The 18,310-nt window shown below is 54.5% G+C and overlaps 2 protein-coding genes and 1 pseudogene across 2 annotated transcripts in view; 1 reads left to right on the plus strand and 2 right to left on the minus strand.

The window, feature by feature from the left end:
* LDLR (low density lipoprotein receptor) overlaps window positions 1–421 on the plus strand; it is a 31,319-nt gene extending 30,898 nt beyond the window's left edge. Inside the window, exon 18 of the mRNA XM_032884044.1 lies at window positions 261–421. Coding sequence (XP_032739935.1) covers window positions 261–296 — 36 coding nt within the window. The 3' untranslated portion in view covers window positions 297–421. The remainder of the gene's footprint in view (window positions 1–260) is intronic.
* Window positions 422–1,959: 1,538 nt separating this feature from the next.
* Window positions 1,960–7,782, minus strand: LOC116882849 (annotated as a pseudogene).
* Window positions 7,783–9,612: 1,830 nt separating this feature from the next.
* On the minus strand, window positions 9,613–15,528 carry SPC24 (SPC24 component of NDC80 kinetochore complex). Its single transcript, XM_032884045.1, has 5 exons — window positions 15,326–15,528; window positions 11,055–11,199; window positions 10,779–10,883; window positions 10,559–10,635; window positions 9,613–9,788 (listed from the first exon to the last, which is right to left on the minus strand). The coding sequence occupies exons 1-5, from the start codon at window positions 15,483–15,485 to the stop codon at window positions 9,682–9,684; spliced, it is 594 nt and encodes a 197-aa protein (XP_032739936.1). The 5' UTR covers window positions 15,486–15,528; the 3' UTR covers window positions 9,613–9,681.
* Window positions 15,529–18,310: the final 2,782 nt, after the last annotated feature.

The raw sequence follows: 18,310 nt of genomic DNA on the forward strand, positions 1-18,310 counted from the left end.
ATTCTGGCTTATGCTCTCACAAGATGGGAGCCCTGGAGAGTTCTGGGCTTGGCCTGACTTGGGGCTCACAGGTGCCCTCATGTGGCTGTCGGGGGAAAAAGACTGGAGCCAAGGTCGGGAGCTGGGGACCAGGACAGAGGCCGCTGTGCTGGTCCCAGCCAGCGATGAGGGGAGCTGGGGGGCCGGGAGGCGTAGGTGGCCTCTGGCCATGTTTACTGAACGTTGGCCTGATCGCTTCCGGCGTTTCTCTTTCGTGACAGAGACAGATGGTCAGCCTGGAGGACGAGGCGGCGTGAGCTGCTGCTTCCAGGCCCGTCCTTCCCCGGAACCTGCTGCTGGTCACGGGCAGGAAGAACACTTTCTCCCCAGACCCTTGACCTGCCCCAAACCCTTCCTGAGACCTTGACGCCCTCCCGTTTCACTCAAAGAAAGCAGCGAACCCAAAGCAGAGCCTGCAGCCGCTGGGCCTGTCCTGCCAGAGCTTTGTTCTATATATTTATTCGTCTGGGAGGCAGACGGGCTTCCAGCGGCGCCCGTGCAACGGGCTGAGGTTGGAATTTTTTTTCTTTATGACTAGTGGAGAAGAGAAGGCCGAATGAGCTGGGGGGGGGCGTCTCTGCCCTCTCCAGGGACTGCCAGAGGGACAGAGAAGGCAAGGGGCTGGGAACTGGAGAGCAGACCCTACCCTACCTGCGAGGTCCTGCGTGGCTGCTCTACCCTGTCCCCATTCCCATCCCCGCCCGAGCCCCCAAACTCAGGAGTAACCGCGCTCACCTCTGCCTTGCTGGACAGCCAGCGCTCACTGTTGCTTTCCTGCACCTCAGGTCCGGATCAAACTCGGGTTTTCCAAGCGAGGTCTGTGCCCTCCCTTGACACCAAGACTCTGGCATTGGTCTTGACCTGGCCAAATCCAGCATCCCGGGGGTGGGGCCAAGTGAGTCCGGTTCATTCACCGAAACCTCCACCGTCCCCAGGTTACCGGTTGCCCTTAATATGGATTAAGTGCCTGAGATGCCCAGTTAGCTGATGTGTGCAGACAGCGGCCTCCAGTCTCTAAGAGCGTCCTGTGGTCCAGGCGTGGTGGCCTGGACCACAGCCCCCGTGCCTGCGCCAGACCCTTCAAGATCCCTCAAGCACTTTTTTTTTTTCATTCAGGGCTGCATCTTATGTAACGTTGACATTGTTACTGTTTTGCACTGGTTTCTGTTCTGGTTGGGATGGGCTCAGGGCCCGCATGGACAAACACGCGTGATCTCAGGGCCTCTCCCCGCCGAGCGCCTCAAAGCTGCCATCTTCACTGTCCTGCTAGTGTTTCTGCTTCTGTGCAGACGCCCCGAGCCATTCATTTCCCCCAACAAGATGCTTGTCGATGGGTGCCTGTCCAACATGTGCATGGCGTTTTAGCCCCGTAAGACACCCCCCTGGGCTTGGTCAGCTCACGGGACTTCTTAAACAAAATGTCTTTCCCACGCTCTCATCCGTGTCGCCTTTCCGACCAAAGACAGAAGACGCAGCCTCCTGTGGCTTCCTGCCTGGCCTCGTCCGGGGCCTGCCTGTCGCTCACCGCATGACCGCCTGACACTGTGCTCTACCCTCTAGGAAACTGTGAAGCCTTTTCTCCTGCCGAAGCATGTAAATAATCCCTCGTACAGATCACGGGGGGGCTTTTTTGTTATGTTTGCACTTTGTATATTTGTTAAACGTGTATCACTTCTATATATGAAACAAAGATCTATTTATTTTTGCAAACCCTGGTTGCTGCATCGCTGACCCCTCCGGGGGCTCTGCCTTGGGGGGGAAGTCGTCTCTGAGACGCCTCTTTTTGTACAAAGATTAGCGCAAAGCTCTTCAGGAGAATCGTGTCTGTGTTGTATATATGGTGGGTTGCTTTTGGGGGGTGGGTATCGCTTTTTAAACCACTGTATAGAATGTTTTTATAGCCCGAATGTCTTACTGTGATCAATTAAATTTCTTAAATGAGCCGCTGGCAAAACCTGGACCATTTTCTTCCTTTGATGTCTGGGCTCCTCCTGTGCATGGGCGGGACTCCCCCCAGAAGATGATCTGGAAAAGAGAACATTTTCTCAGAGCTCAGGATGGGCTACAGGCTATGGGGTGCTTCCCTGACTTGGGGTTTTGCTAAGTTTCCAGCATACTCCTTCACAGAACCGGCATCTATGGGACACCTGTGCTGTGGGCCAGATCCTGGTCTAGGCATGTGGGATACCTCAGTGAATAAAACCATAGAGGGGTGCTTGGGTGGCTCAATGGGTTAAGCCTCTGCCTTCGGCTCAGGTCATGGTCTCAGGGTCCTGGGATCAAGCCCCGCATTGGGCTCTCTGCTCAGCAGGGACCCTGCTTCTCCCTCTATCTCTGCCTGCCTCTCTGCCTACTTGTGATCTCTTGCGCTCTGTCAAATAAATGAATAAAATCTTTAATAAATAAATAAATAAATAATAAAACCATAGAAGTGAATAAGAGTCTGCCCTCAAGGAGCTGACATTGTAGAGGGGAAATAGATACAGTGATTATAATGTTAGAAGAATATTCTAGAAGAATTTTAAACAGGGCAATGGGACAGAGCAGTGACTGGCAGGGAGAGGACTCCTTTCGGGGGGGCCTCAGGGAAGGATTCTCTAAGGAGGGGACATCTGAGCTGAATCCAGAAGCTGAACTGGGAGGAAGAGTGGCCTGGGGCTGAGACCTTCCCACCTGGTCCAATCAACAGATGATTTCCGATCAAAGCTTCCCTTCAGACAGTTTGGGGTCCTGGAGTGGTTGCTGTGAGGTTTTCGTAAAGGATGAAACAGGATAAACACCTGTGAAATTAATTAGTAAGATATAAAACGAGATTTTCCAACACAAATCAAATCATCATGAGTTCCAGCAAATTCTCGTGTTCCATAGCGGCAACATTTGGTGAGAGCTGTGGGCGTCCAGCCACGTGCTTCCCTGTTCTTTCGTGCACCCAGGCTTTACCGGGGTCTGTACCTGTTGGCCGTTAAGACCCCTTTCCCTGGGGCGCCTGGGTGGCTCAGTGGGTTAAAGCCTCTGCCTTCGGCTTAGGTCATGATCTCAGGGTCCTAGGATCGAGCCCCACATCGGGCTCTCTGCTCAGCGGGGAGCCTGCTTCCTCCTCTCTCTCTCTGCCTGCCTCTCTGCCTACTTGTGATCTCTGTCAAATAAATAAATAAAATCTTTGGAAAAAAAAAAAAAAGACCCCTTTCCCTGAGCATGGCAGATCAAACCACATGGCAGATCAAACCACAAGTAGTCTAGGTGGGTCATTGGGAGGGGTGCGCTCAGGGACACAGTAGGTGGACGGATAGAAAGAACTTAATATGGGAAACTGCATAAAAGAAACCAAAAAAGCTACGTAAAAAAGACCAAACCATCATGACATGCCAGCTCACACTCCAGGATTCCACTCGAGGTCCCTAAAGAAGTCTGATTCATAGATACTGGAAAGAGATGGTGGGCGCCAGGGGCTGGGGGAGGGACGTGGCAAGTTGGCATTCAGTGGGGACAGAGATTAAATTTGGGAAGAAGGAAGTTCTGGCCATGGCCGCACAACCATGTGATTGTACTTGATGCCCTTGAATTAGATGGTTAAACATGGTTAAGATGGCAAATTTGATGTTATGTGTATTGGAACACAATTTAATACTAAATGATAATTTAGAGACCAAATTGGGGAACAATGAGGCAGCCAGAAGTAAGCAACAGCGTAGGATGGGGCTGGCGTCACTGGACCCCAGGAGGGAGCCGGTGGGAGCCTCCCAGGAGACACTGTGTATGGCAGACAAAAAGGGAGATTCAGCGTCTCCCCTCCTCCTGGCGCTCTCTCCCACCAGCGCTCCCATTGGCTGAACCCAGCGGGACCTGGGGAATGGGGTCCCCTGCCTTACAGGGCAGAGGAAGGGAGAGCAGGAACAGCGTGGGAAGGGGCGACCCAGAGTGCCCGACAGTGGCGTGGGAAGGAGCACATCCTGGGCCAGCTCACCTAGTTTGGGATGGGTGACCCCGGGCCCACGAGAGCCTCAGTTTCCCCAACTGAAACTGGGCCCGGTGCTAACCCCCCTCCCAGGCTCAGAGCAGGGTCGGGGGCTCTGCGCATGCCCGGAGCGGAAGGCCAGGCGCTGAGAGCCTGTTATCTTTTCTGTGTCCACAGGGTGGCACTTCCTTCCTTCCTTCCGCCTTTTGTCTTGGGAAGGTTCCAAAATGCCTCTGGGGGTGAAAACTGAGCAGACCGCACAGGACGCCCGCCAGCCCCGCACGCGGGCGCTCGATAATTGGTTGATTGACTGATTCCATGCTCAGCCGCGTGGCAAACGGGACAAATGAGCGTAAATGGCTTGGCAAACATAAGGGGCCTGGAGGTGCCCGAGGATGCGGTGACGGGGAGGTGGCAGGACTGGGGGGGTCCCTGGGCCAAGGGCACGCATGGGGGTGGCCAGAGGTGATGGAAGCTTCTTACCGATATCTGGCTTCAGCTGTTTTCTGCTGAAGGACTGGTGACTGAAATCCTTCCTGGGCGCCCCCATAGCACCCCCTGCATGTGACACGGACACGCAGGGCTTAGAGCTTCATGACAAATAGGAGCAAAGACTTCTCGGGCATTAAATCGTCTGCTCCTCCGTGTGGCCCCCTGAGGAGAGGACAGTAGCCAGCGCCCATTTCACAGATGGGAAAGGGGAGGCTTGGGTCACTGGGCTCAGCTCATGCAGCTCTGGGGCGTGGGAAGATAGTTGCCACCCGGGTGCTTCCCCTACTGGCTGTGAGGGGTAGAGGGGACAGATTCTTAGGGCTCAGAACAGGGTCTCCTATTGGAAGGCCCCAGGGCGGCCTCCCTGGTCTGTGGGCTCAGCACCAGAGAACTGTGATGGTGCTGGTTCTGCTGCTTGGGAACTGTCACCCTCAAGGACAGGGTGGGGGACTGGCAGTCCTGTCCTCCTGTGCTCTGAGGGCTCAGTAGCTCTGGCCAGGGCAGGGTGGGTGGTGGGAGGAAGTTGCTCCCCTAAGCTTGATACCCCCAACTTGTGTCCTCTGCTGCCCCCACCCCCGGCAGCCCAAACCACAGCTGCCTGCGGTGAGTCAGGCTGGAGCCTGCGGGACTGAGCCCAGGTCCGAGGGGGAGAGGGGAGTGGAGGGAGGGAGCGCAGGGGGCTGCCCTTCACCCCCAACCCCTGAAGCTTCCCCTGCCAGCCCCTCCCCTCTGCGGGGGGGTCAGTGCCTCCTTCAGTCCCCCAGGAAGTGAATTCTTAATGAAGGGATGAGGGTGAGCCCTGGTCACATCAGCCACCCTACAGAGCTGGGCAGCGGAGTAGGGGGGGGGCGGGAGTTGGAGGCGGGGCAGCCCTGGGGACTCCTGGGTCTGGTCCAGCTCCCACTCCAGAAAGCTCCGGTTTCAGCCTTGCTTCCTGCCCTTGGTGGAGGGGCTCCCTCCTCCTGGAGCCCCACCCTCCCAGGCCCAGCTGCTCTGCTTATCCTGGCCTCTACTCCCACGCTGTGCCTGGGATGGAGGGGGGAGCTTGGGGGTTCACAGCAAGACCAGGCCCCTAGAAACACTGGGCTACTGCAAGGTGTCCTGTGCTAAAGACTCCCTTTCCCGGGTCCCAACTCTGGTCCTGCCTGGAATCTGAAATCCTCTCCAGATCTTACTGGGGACTGCAGGCCCAGCATGATCAAGCAACCACTCCCTACTCTGGACCCTGTGGGATCAATCCCCCTCCCCCCCCACTGCTTTGCTACCCCTGCACACCCACCTTTGCACTTGCTGTTCCCTCTGCCTGGATCATGATCTCCACACTTTTGCACCCTGGGGCCTCAGGTCTGGGCTCCAATGCCCCTCTCCTCCCCAGGGCCTCCTATAGAAATCCCCCCCCCCCAGAACAGCAACAGCTTTTATCACTAACTGGAAGGGGGAGTTCAGTACCCAAACTCTGGGTCCAGTTCAAACCCTGGCTCTGCTGCTCATCCCCTGTGAGAACTTACACAATTAACTGGTGTACTCTCTGTGACTCAGTTTCCTCCTTCTCAACCCATTAGTCTTGGCCTCCACTGGAGTGTGGCTCCCTGATGCGGGGCGTGGTCCGGTGGGTCAGAGATGCCCCGCCCACATTACTGAGTCAGTTGGGGAGCCTGCACGAGGTGCCGGGACCACACACAGGGGATCCCCAGGAACCCAAGCCCTGTCTTGAGGACAACCTTTCTGGTCTCTCCCCAGCCAGTCCAGAGAGATCAGGCCTGGGCCCCACATCCAACAATGGAGGTTTGATTCCAGCCCCGGAACCCGGTGTCCCAGGCACATGCACTCGCCCTCACCACCGACCACGCCCCCCCAATCTATGAACTAGGAAGAGCTCTATTCACAGCTCACGTGGGGACAGGGGTGGGGGACACTGGGTGGGCCACCCAGGGCAATGAAAGTTCTGGGGGTTTAGAGAAAGAGGCCGAGGGCCCCTCGGGGGCAGCCAGCTCAGGACTGGCCCCACGATTGCCGGGTGTGAGGGCTTTCACTTTCCCTCAGCATTTCCTGCGCTCTTTCCCCAAAACACCGACTACAAGCCAGGTCAGCTGGGCCTTCGGACGTCTGACTCGTGGCCAACTATCCGCGATGACTTTATCGGAACGTCAGCTTTGCCGCTCCAACAACACAGGCCCGGGCCCCCACTGCTGGGCCTTTCTCCCCGGGTCACCTTGAAAAAGGGGCTGCCCCCTCCAAGGCTGCCCCTCGTCGGCAAAGCCGAGCTGCTCCTTCACGGACCCCTCAGCCCTACTGTGGGGGCTCAGACTCCAGGGGTGTCACTGTCCTGTGACTTTGGGCAGGTGACCGGACCATTCCGTGCCCGTCGGCCCATCTGTAAGATGAACGCTCTTTCCTGGCTTGGGAAGGCGCTGGGGGGCGCACGAGGGGAAGGGGGTCAAGCCTCCGCTCTGCGAGCGCAAGGCCAGTGAGCCGGTCCCCACTCCCGGGCATGGGGACAGGGATCTCACTTCTCCTTCAGCCAGGCTGGGCCAAACCCGCAGCAGGCCCATGGCCGGTCTCCAGAGTCCCAGGGCCAGTGACCACCACTGCCGGGGCGGCTCTTCGAGGAAGGCCGCGCAGGGGTGGGGGTGGGGGAGCACCCTGGAGGCTGTGGGCCTGAGGCTGGCCTGCCGGCTGTCCCAGGCACCCAGCCAGCAACGGGCAGTGAGTCAGGGCCCAGGCATGCGGAGGGCCGGGTCCTCTCCTGGCCCCTGTGAGCTCAGGCGCCTCCCTGCACCGCCCGCCAGGCCACGTTCCTTACCCGCTTGCTCACGCCGCTGGCCAGTGCCCGGGGGTGGTTGGGTGGGGGGTGGTTGCCGTCTGGGTCGACAGAGGCACACGGCCGCTCTGAGCCGGGGTTCACACGGCCTCCCGGAAGGGACCGTCTTCTTCTTGGGGAAACTGAGCTCCAAGCCGGCCAATACCTCCTCGGCCCCCTCCCAGAACCAAGTAAAGCGACTGCGTGGAGGGAGAGCCGGCCCACGGAGGGCTTTAGGGCCTGGGCCGCGGGTGCTCACGGGCTCTGGTCTGCAGTGAGCTCCGCGGCGCACACCTGCTTGCCTCTCCCAGGCACCTGCAGGCTTGCTTGATGCGCTACAAGGATGGGCGGGTCACCTGCCCCGGGGGCTCTCAGCTGGGCTGGGCTGATTCTCACGTGCTCCCCCCCACCCCCGCCCTGCAGGGTGCACTCCCGGCACCTTCCCCCCTGCCGTCAAGCAGGTGGAGGCCAGCTGTTGCAGAAGTCCCATCAGCATGACAACAGCTACTCAGCTGACCACGAGTGGCCGCCTGGCTGGTTCTTGGCTGAGGCTGCAAGGTAGGGGGTGGGGGGGGCACTGCCTCATGTGTGCTCGACTGAGGGGGTGCTCCTGGCATCCAGAGGGTGGGGGCCAGGAATGCTGCTCAAGGTCCTGCAATGTCCAGGACAGCCTGTACCACAGAGAATGACTGGGCCATGTCCCCAGGGCTGAGGTAGGAAAACCCTGGTCAAGTTCAAGTGTTTTGCCCTTTAGAGGCTGATGGTACAAACAGGAGGCTCTGCGCCTATTTCAAGCCATAAAAGACCCCGCCCACCGATCTTGAAAACGAAAACATCTCAGGAGGAATTATGAGACCATTTACTCGGACACATAAAGCCAAGCCCTTGGCATACAAACAGAACCTCGAAGGTTCTGGGAATCCCTGTGAACCGAGTAAACTGGTCCATCCCCCTAGAGTCTGACAGGCAGGCTTCCTTGCCCCAGAACCCGCAAGGCTGACCTGAGTGGACCGTGTCTGGTGCCCATGATGCGCTCAGAAGCCGCTGGAACCTCCTGCTCACTGCTCTGCCTGGAATGCCTCCTCTCCAGTCAGAAACCACTGTAACCTGGCACCTTCTAGAAACAACTCCGTTATGCGGCCGTGTACAAAACCCCAGACCAGAGGACCCAGAGCTCATGTGACCCTGCCATACCTCCCGACCGGGCTGTACGTAGAAGGCAGCCCCTAGGTTTGAGGGAAAACTACTTCCCTTCTCCACCCTCAGGCAGGCAGGCTGGCCGTAAGCTTCCCATTCTCAGGGGTACCCCAGGTCACTGGGGGCGGGGACGGGGGCCACGGAGGTCGGCCTGGGTCGTATGCTGCATCAGTTAGATTTACTTGAGCTGTGGAGCGCTGGGCTGGCTGTCAGGGGAGCAGGCGTCTCTCTTGATCTCAGGGTCGTGAGTTCGGGCCCCATGCTGAGTGTGTAGAGATTCTAAATAAACAAAAACAAAAAAACCCAAAACAAAACGAAAAACAGTGGCACACACAAGACTACGTAGTTTCCCCTCATAAATCAGTCCAGTGCTGGGGCGCCTGGGTGGCTCAGTCTGCTGGGCATCTGACACGATCTCAGCTCACGTTTGGATCTCAGGGTCATGAGTTCAAGCCCTGTATTGGGCTCTACACTGGGTGGGGAGCCTACTTCAAAAGAAAAAGTCCAAGGGCGCCTGGGTGGCTCAGTTGGTTAAGCATCTGACTCTTGCTTTCAGCTCAGGTCATAATCTCAGGGTCATGGAGCTGAGCTCTGCATCAGACTCCACACTCTGCCTGGAGTGTACATGTCCCTCTCCCCCTGCTCACACTCTCTTTTGCTCACTCAAATAAATAAAATCTTAAAAGTCCAGTGCTACTGATACCCAGCTCCATGGTCATCAGGCAACCAGGCTTCCATCAACCCTAGAGGCTTGCATCCCTCCTTACGTGTGGCAACAGGGCTGCCAGGGCTCCAGCCAGCACCTCCGTGTTCCAGTTCTGGGCACACGGTGGCACTCAAGACTATGCCCCGAGTCACTACAAAAGGGCCCATCTTGAAACACAGATGACAAAGACACAGGACAGGTCATCGTACACTATGGTGCCATTTGCACAGTGTGGCCACGATGTGAAGCTGCGGGTCTAGTCTCTAGGGCAGTTCTCCGAAGTTCCCTAGCCAAGGCTATGCCAGCACTGAGGCCAAAGGCCAAATGAAATCCAGTAAAAAAAAAAACCCTCAAAAGACAAACAAAAAAAACAAAAAAACCCAGACTATTTGTGTACAAACATTTAATGTCCAGTTCCTCTCACCCCTGAAGCACTGACCGCCCAGCACGCTTGCGTCAGGCCATGGGTGGAAGTGTCCCTGAGGCCCCCGGCTACCAGTCTGTGTCCACCAGGCTCCAGAGATAGTCACTGATGAACTTCTTGGAGAGCTGGGTGCTGTCCAGGTGGAGAGGCTGGGCGACGCTGGGGCCGTGATGGACTGAGGGTGCAGATGTAAGGAAGCCTGACACACACGGCACCCCCGGGACCCCAGGAGCAAAGGATACTCCCTCTGAAGAAACTGTAAGACGGTATTTAGAGACTGAACGAGATTTCTGTGAACAAAAAGTTGAATTCTGATAGCGTACTCTTTACAAAGAATTGTGCTGAAATACATATAAAATCTACCATTTTAGCGAGTTTTTAAGTGTAGAGCTCAGTGGCATTAAGTACAGGCACGGGGTTGTACAGCCATCCCCACCATTGGTCTCCAGAACTTTCCATCTTCCCCATGGACCACAGACTCCCCTTCCCCTCCCCTGGGTGCCTGCCATCTACTTCCTGTCTCTGTGGCTTTGACTCCCCTAGGGACCCTTCCTGTCTGTGGAACAAGACACCCGTTTACTTGTTGTGTCCGGCTGGTTTCACTTACCATGTCCTCCAGGTACATCCATGTTCTAGTATGTGCCAGAAACTTCTCCCTTACATACCTCAAGACGGGTACACCAGCGTGTGCTCACCCAGCAATCTGCCACACCATCACTGGGTCGCTCCCACCTTTTGGCCATGGGGACCACCGCTGTCATGCACACAGGTGTACAACTATCTCTTCAATACTCTGCTTTCCGTATTTTTGTATCTGTACCCAGAAGGGGGGCTGTGAGGTCCTCTGGGGGTTTGGGGGACCTGCCGGACTGTGGTTCACAGCGGCTCTACACCCCCCATCGCCATCAGCAGCGCACCAGGCTCCGCTTTCTCCGCAAAGGATACTGCCTTTGACCATGCCCGCCTCACTCTCATAGTCCCACTCGATTTTACTTATTTGGTGATAAAGTTGAGCCACGTACCTGTATGAGAACACACACACACACACACACACACACACACACACACACACAAAGAGGAGAGAGAAAAGAAAGTCACCCAGGCATGGACTCCAACTCAGAGCTGTGGGATCACACCCGCCGCCCTGTGTGCTGGAGGGACCTACACAGCCGAAGGGATGGTGACCGTCGTGTCTTCGTCAACTTCCCTTTCCTGTCTCTCCAGACTGGCCTCGATCTCCTTGAGCTCCTCCAGCTCTTGGGTAAGCTGAGTAAAGCAGGCAGTTAAGGTCACCTCGCTCTGGAGGAGGGTGCTGCCCGTGCTAACCCCAGCCACGGGGAGGCCCAGGGTCTCTGGCTCGAAGCCCGGCAGCCGGCGGGAATGAGCCGGTGTCCCCGCGGTGAGCCCGGGGCCCGGCCGCCGCACGCAGCGGGAAGGATATTGGAGGCTGGCCTTCACGCGGGTGTCCTCCTCGCCTGCCTTCTGAAGCTCCTCTTGGAGCTGCTGCAACTCGACGCCGCCCTGGTGCGCCCGCTCTTTGGCATCAAGGAGGCTCTGGGCAACTTCTTCCTCCATGGCCAGGATCTCTGGGGGTTGGGGAGAGAAATCTGAGGCCCTTCGGCGTGGTTTCTCCTGGGTCTGCCTGTGCCCCAGGCCTTGGCCACTCCTTACTTCCTCGCCTACAGCTCCCCAAACTGCCGGTCCTATTTCCAAAAGCCCACCACTCCGTTCCACTGGACCTCGCAAAAGTACTTCCATGCCACCAAAACACATTTGAATCCGCCCAAAAAAAATGAACAAATGGGTAAAGAAATCAAGAAATCAACCACTCCAGCCTTTCCTTGCACACCTAGTCTTAATTTATAATGTCACGTTCAACTCTGTTGCCCAAGCAAGAAACTTGGCCCTCGCTTTCCACATCCAATTAGCGATCCAGGCCTGGGCTGGCCAGTCCCCTCCTCCTGGCCAGCGGGAAACCCCTCACGGGTTCCTCCAGGACGAACCCAACAGCCTCCCTGCTTTGGTCTCTCCTGTTGCCAATCCCTTCTGCTCTCTGCCTCTAGGGTGGCTGCCTTAGAGACCAAACGTGAAGTCCCACCCCTGCTCAAAGACCACCCATGGCCCCCTAGTGTCTAAAAGATAAGGCCTGAATCCCTCTGAGTATCTTCAACTTTACCGACAGCTGCTTTTCACCCCACCGTGTGCTCTCCTCACAGCTCTGACTGCAAAGACACCTCATCATTCTGCAAACAAGACCCGTTTTTTTTTTTTACAGGGCCGGGCCTTCACCTGCCTGTCCTCTATGGGACGCTGCTGTGCTCCTGCCCATTGTGCACTCCTGAATCCAGCCTTCAAGACCTCCTGGGCAGTGCACAACTTGGGCAGCTGGACACTCTCCTCTCCCTCCTAGGGTGCGGCCATGCTTCCCTGACAGCACCCCAGCTCCGAATGATTCATTCCTCCTCTTTCCTCCTCGAATCAGGGATTGCATCTTACAGTTACCGTAGATCACCAGCACCTACTCAGAATAAACATGCTTTGAACAAAACATCCAGAAAGATCAAAAACACCCTAACAAGGTTACCATGTTCCTTCCCAGACAGCTGGAGAAACCCGCCAACTTAAAGAAGGCACAGATGGAAATGCTTCCCAAAGGGCTGGTGTTTAAGTGTTTACAAACTTACATTAAGTTAATTTTTCATCAAAATATTATATGTATATGGCTGTGAAAATTTAAACACACATGGGCACCCCCCGCCCCCCCAGCCTCTCCACCCCTCTGAAGCAGCCACTTTCAACTCATCACTGTTTTCTCTGGCATTGACCTTCACATTTCTAAATAATCTGCTTATGCTGCTATTTCTTGATTTGTCTGTTTTAAACGGTGCCTGCTGACTTCCTGTTAGGATAGCTGAGGGTCTGGTTCTCTTCTGCAGCCTTCCTGCCCCTTTTCCCCTCACCCTCCCCACAGACAACCTGAATCTCCTTGGATTCCTCCCCTGGGAGGATCCTCCTCCCTCACAAGCCTCTGAGGGATGTGGCTTTAGCCCTGCCCCAGTGGAGAGGTGGACAAGAAGCCCCAAGATGTTCAGTGACTTGTCCACAGACACTTAGCTCTGAAGCCCGGATCTGAACTGAATCCCAGGTTCCTGGTCCACTGACTCCTGTCTCCCCAGCCCCAACTCCATCCGTTCTGCTAAAACCTAGGCAGTATGGGTGATGCCATCTTCTCCCCAAACCATCAATGGAGGGGGAGTGAATGGAGTGGGGAGGAGAGAGGAGAGAGGAACGAGAGAGGTGGAGAAGACTCTGGGCATCCACCACACTTAAAACCTCCAAACTCCTGCTGGGGGCTTACTGCCGGCAGGGTCTTGCTGTGGCTGACAGCATTTTTTCCTGGGTCTCCAAGTTCACTCTCACCTTGTGACCTTGGCATTTGCAGTCACCTCCGCCAGGAACACTCTTCCCCCAACCCATCCCCAGCCTAGCTCCTAGGTCATTTTGGTCTCAACCCAAACAGCATCTCCGTGTGAAATGTAACTGTAAAAAGGCATTAAAAAAAAAAAAACAAAAACAAAAACAAAAAACCCTGGCAACGAAACCACTGTGGAAAACCGGATGACAGTTTCTCAAAAGATTAAATATCAAATTACCATGTGATCTAGCGATTCCACTTCTGGGAAAATGCAGAAAGAAGAATTGAAAGCAGGGACCCAGGGGCGCCTGGGTGGCTCAGTGGGTTAAGCCTCTGCCTTCGGCTCAGGTCATGATCACAGGGTCCTGGGATCGAGCCCCACATCGGGCTCTCTGCTGAACAGGGAGCCTGTTTCCCCCCTCTTTCTCTGCCTGCCTCTCTGCCTACTTGTGATTTCTGTCTGTTGAATAAATAAATAAAATCTTTAAAAAAAAAAAAAAAAGAAAAAAGAAAGCAGGGACCGAAAGAGATATTTGCACACCCATGTTCATGGCAGCATTATCACAGCAGCAGAGGGCCGGAAGCTACCAACTGTCCATCAGTGGATGAATGGAGACAAAATGAGGTATGACTATACAGTGGAATATTATTCAGCCCTACAAGGAAAGGAAATTCTGACTCGCTACAACATGGATGAATCACAATCTCAAAATATTGTGCTAAGTGAGTGCCTCAATCAGTTAAGTGTCTGCCTTCGGCTCAGGTCATGATCCCAGGGACCTGAGATGGAGCCCAGCATCAGGCTCCCTGCTCGGCGGGGAGTGGGCTCCTCCCTCTCCCTCTGCCTCTGCCTGCTGCTCCCCCTGCATGTGTGCAGCACAAGAGAGACAGAAAGTTTGTCTCTCTGTCCAAATAAATGAATAAAATCTTAAAAAAAAAAAAAAAGAAAAGAAAAGGAACCATTGTGCTCAATGAAATAAGCCAGACATGAAACATAAAAAACAACAATAAAAATAAAATAAGCCAGACACAAAATTCCAGGACTCCAGTTTCTATGAGGTCCCTAGAATAGTCAAAATCCGTAGAGACAGGAAGCAGAATGGTGGGTGCCAGGGGCGGGGAGGAGGGGAAATGAGGAGTTAGCGTTTAACAAATACAGTTTCAGTTGCGGACAATGAAAACATTCTGAAGATGGACGGTGGGGTTGGCGGCACAATGATGTCAATGTGCTTAACGCCACTGAACTGACACTTAAAAATGGCCAAACTGGTAAGTCTTCCAACAATTTTATACTCCCCCCCAAAATTGTAGCCTTAAAAGCAATAAAAACCTGGCACTGAGAGCAGTGACAATAGGTGCTATCAGCGGTCCCATTTTACAGATGAGGACACTGAGGCTTGAGAGGGCAGCCACGGGACTGGGGCCACAGGCCTCATGAGTTACCTGAAATCCAGGTCGGAGGCTGGGTGAGCCCCTCGCACCTGTGGGAGAAGCTCGATCAAATCGTCTCTCTCCAGCATGTTAAGATATTTATCAGCAAAGCTTTTTTCCCTTAACTTTAAGAGTCTTACATTTGCTGGTGTCTTAAATTCCACGTAAATGGTATTATCTATCCACTGTTCTCTCCATGTATAGCAGGAGGCACTTTCCCAGCACGGATTTGTTTAATCCCACCAGGGCCCTGGCTCCCTCCCAAGCCTCCTTGGGTTTCTGTTAAAACATCCTCTTTCCAAAAGGCTTTCGCTGACCCGCCCCAAAACATCACCACACCCTCCTATACAATCCAGTTTTTCTCCTTAGCCCATCACCTCCTGAGTTACCCATTTTTCTTGTTTATCTTCTGACCTCCCCCCACTAGCATTAGCAATCCTCTAAGGGATTTTGTCTGTTTCCTTCTCTGCTTCCACCCTGGGCTGGCACGCTACCTGGCACACAGCAGGTGCTCGGTAAAACAGCTGAACCACCTCAGGAAGTGGGGATGCTGGTAGCTAAACTCAGCGCTTTGACTCCTGAGCCCCACTCCGGACCCTGAGCTCCCCAGCTCCTGCTCAAGGAACGCTCAGCGTTGGGCCAGACCCTGCGAACTTCTATATTCACCAACTAACTCCCAGGGAGGTGGCTGCCATCCTGAAGCCCATTTCACGGGTGGCGAGGAAACGAAGGCTCAGAGGGGGCGGTGTCTACGGGAGAACGGGGCAGGGATGGGAGCGCCCAGGAGGGAGGGTTTCGAGGCGGACCTGCCGCCCCCTGCCATAACGCGGGCCTGGGTCCAGGCCGCCCCCGGCCCCAGCCCTAACCTCGCAGCCGTTGCTCGGCGTTGTCTTGCGTCTCCAGCAGGCGCTCCACCACTTGTTCGTGGCGTCCCAGCAGCCGCCGTTGCTGTGCCTCCGCGCGGTTAGCGCCTAGCAAGCTCAGCAACCCCTGGCTCACCTCTTCCATGTCGCGGAAGGCCGCCATGACTACGCCAAGACCATTCCCGCGCAAGTTTAACTGCCCTCAGGGCCCGCCCCTTTCCCAAAGAGTCCCATTTCCATTGGCTTGATCATCCATCAGTCATCAGGGAATGGGCGGGAGGTAGCTTCAGGTCTGGCCTAGTGCGCCTGCGCCGGTGCCTCCGTCTGTCTCCGGCGATGGCTAATCGGCGCAGGGAGGGGTTGTGTGTGCCCGCGGGAGTCCTAAGTGATGCGCCTGCGCAGGCTGGAAAGCGTCTGGCAGGTCCTGAAACTGTTTGTCTTCTTGGCAGCCCACGGCCTCCAGGGTGGGGTTCTAGGGGCGAAGCCTTAGGACTGCGTCTCATGGAGCTGACGTTCAATAGAGTGTGCGTGGGGAACTCACAATCAACGTAATAAATAAATCAATTCCATAACAGGCTGCATAGCAAGATGGAGTCTGCAGCCAGATTTATGGGGTTCGAATCCCACTGACTACCTTTGTTCCCTGTGCAAATGATTTCACCCCTTTATGCCTCCTTTTCCTCTTGAGTAAAATGGGGGTCATAATAGTACCTACTTAGGGGTTGGCGTGAGAATTAAGTGAGGACGGTGCTGGGTATTCCGTGAGCACTGTATTAAGGCGTTAAATAAAACCTACACAGAACACGAGTAAGTGAGGCAGCCAGCCTAACTAAAACACAACACCATGCTGTGCGAAGGGCTATAGTAGAGAGAAGAAACAACTTGCCCATTTACGTGCCAAATTTCTCAAACTGTGGTAAAGAAATCAATTCAGCAGGTCATGACCAGCATTTTCTACAAAATACAATGAGGGGAAAAAAATCAGTGCATTGTGTACAGAAAGTTAAGTATTGTTTTGGGAACTCCAAAATCTGCAACTGTGTACTGGGTGTGACATTATATTTTCGAAAAATGGCTACGGAAATAGTTCCAACCTTGCCACTCCCCGTCAAGAGGCAGACTCTCGTTTTCCTTTTGAATTTCGGCAGGACTTTGTGCAACAGAATAAAAATGTGGCAGAAAGGATATTCTGAAGTACGAGCCTCGGTCAGAAACTAGGGTGCAGCTTCTGCCTTGTGCTAGCTTGTGCTCTCTCTTGCTCTCCTGCCCTCTCTCGGTTTGGGGATACTCTGTCACAGAGCCCAGCTGCCACGTTGCGAGGAACCCAAGAGCCTCCCAGATGAGGCTGCAACAGAAGCCAGTGTCAACCATCAGACAAGTGAGTGAATGAGCACTGAAAAGACTTCAGCTCCCAGCCTTGGAGCCATCCCAGCTGACACCAAGAGGACCAGAGACAGCTGGCCCCACCAAGCTCTGTTGAAACTGCAGATCTGGGCGCCTGGGTGACTCAGTGGGTTAAGCCTTTGCCTTCAGCTCGGGTCATGGTCAGGGTCCTGGGGTAGAGGCCTGCATCGGCTCTCTGCTCAGGGGGGAGCCTGCTTCCCCGTCTCTCATCTCTCTGACTGCCTCTCTGCCTACTTGTGATTTCTCTGTCAAATAAATAAATAAATAAATCTTAAAAAAAAAAAGAAAGAAAGAAACTGCAGACCTGTGAGCAAGATCAATGCCATTGTTTAAAGGCAGTCCATCTGGGAATAATCCAGCCATATCAACTGGATTGCTGGGTCACGTGTGAAATTTCTGTCTTACTGTAGGTCCCACAAAAAACCCTGAAGGACACTGCTCTAGTGGCGAGACCTCACAAGGAAACAAACGAACAGGATCATTTTAGTGAGGAACATGTGCTTTGAAGGCCCTAGCAGGGTCTAGGAGAGCGTCCCTGGAGTTGGGGATAGGGAAGGAAGTGACTTGAGGCTATGTGGTCAGGGGCAGGGACCGACTCTCTGGGCAGGGGACATAGGAACCAGGAACCAGGAACCAGGATCTGAGTGATAAAATGATGTTGGGAAACCAGCACCAGGCAAAAGAAAGAGCCTATGGACAGAAAGGACAATAAAGTGGGGAAATTTTTAGTTTGTTTGAGGAACAAACTGTGTAGGGGAGAGCTATGGAGTGAACTGGCTTCCAGATCTTCCAGAGTCTAGAGAATTTCAGGGCCAGCTGGATATGCAGAATGAGGAAAAGGAAGAAGTTGCTTCCTGGGTGTTTGGCCCAAACATCTGGATGGGTGGTGGTGCTTGTGGGCAAGATGGAGAGGAACAGGCATGGAGGGGAGGGGCTCCATGAAGTGAAAAGTTTAGGGAAGTTCTTAGTAGCTGGTGAATGGCCACATCGAACTATCGAGAAGGTGCTTGCTTGGCTGTGAGTCTGCAGAGACACTTAGGCTGGGAATAAAAGCCGGTTGTCCAGATGCACCTGAGACCAGATGCCAGCATCCTGGGAAAGAATAAGGAGGAGGAGTGTAAGGACCAAGCACTGAGACCCTCTGACTGTAGGCAAAGAGGAGAAGCGAGCAGAACAGAGAAGGCATCACCAGGGAGGAAGGAGAGAAGCTACCACAGAGCGGTCAGGAAATGTGATTTGATTGCCCATCAGGACTCTGACAGGTCCCCCGCCCCATGCCTGGGGCCACCTTCTTCCTCAGAGCTTACTTTATTGTTTTTTTAAAGTTTTATTAAAGTCATCTCTACACCCAACGTGGGGCTTGAACCCATGACCCTGAGATCAACAGTCGCACGTTCCACCTACTGAGCCGGCCAGGCACCCCCAGAGCTTACTTTGCTTTGAAGAGACAGTTTTTGTGATGACCCCGAGGGCTGTTTTTTTTTTTATTTTTACATCGGTCCTGGAGCTGGGAACACCCTTAGGGCTGAAGGATTGATTTAATCTTAACCCAGGTCACAGGTCTCTTTGAAATTTGATCAAAGC

This window comes from Lontra canadensis, unplaced genomic scaffold, assembly GCF_010015895.1.
Source record: "Lontra canadensis isolate GAN:19392208 unplaced genomic scaffold, GSC_riverotter_1.0 scaffold88, whole genome shotgun sequence".
In the NCBI taxonomy this organism is placed as follows: domain Eukaryota; kingdom Metazoa; phylum Chordata; class Mammalia; order Carnivora; family Mustelidae; genus Lontra; species Lontra canadensis.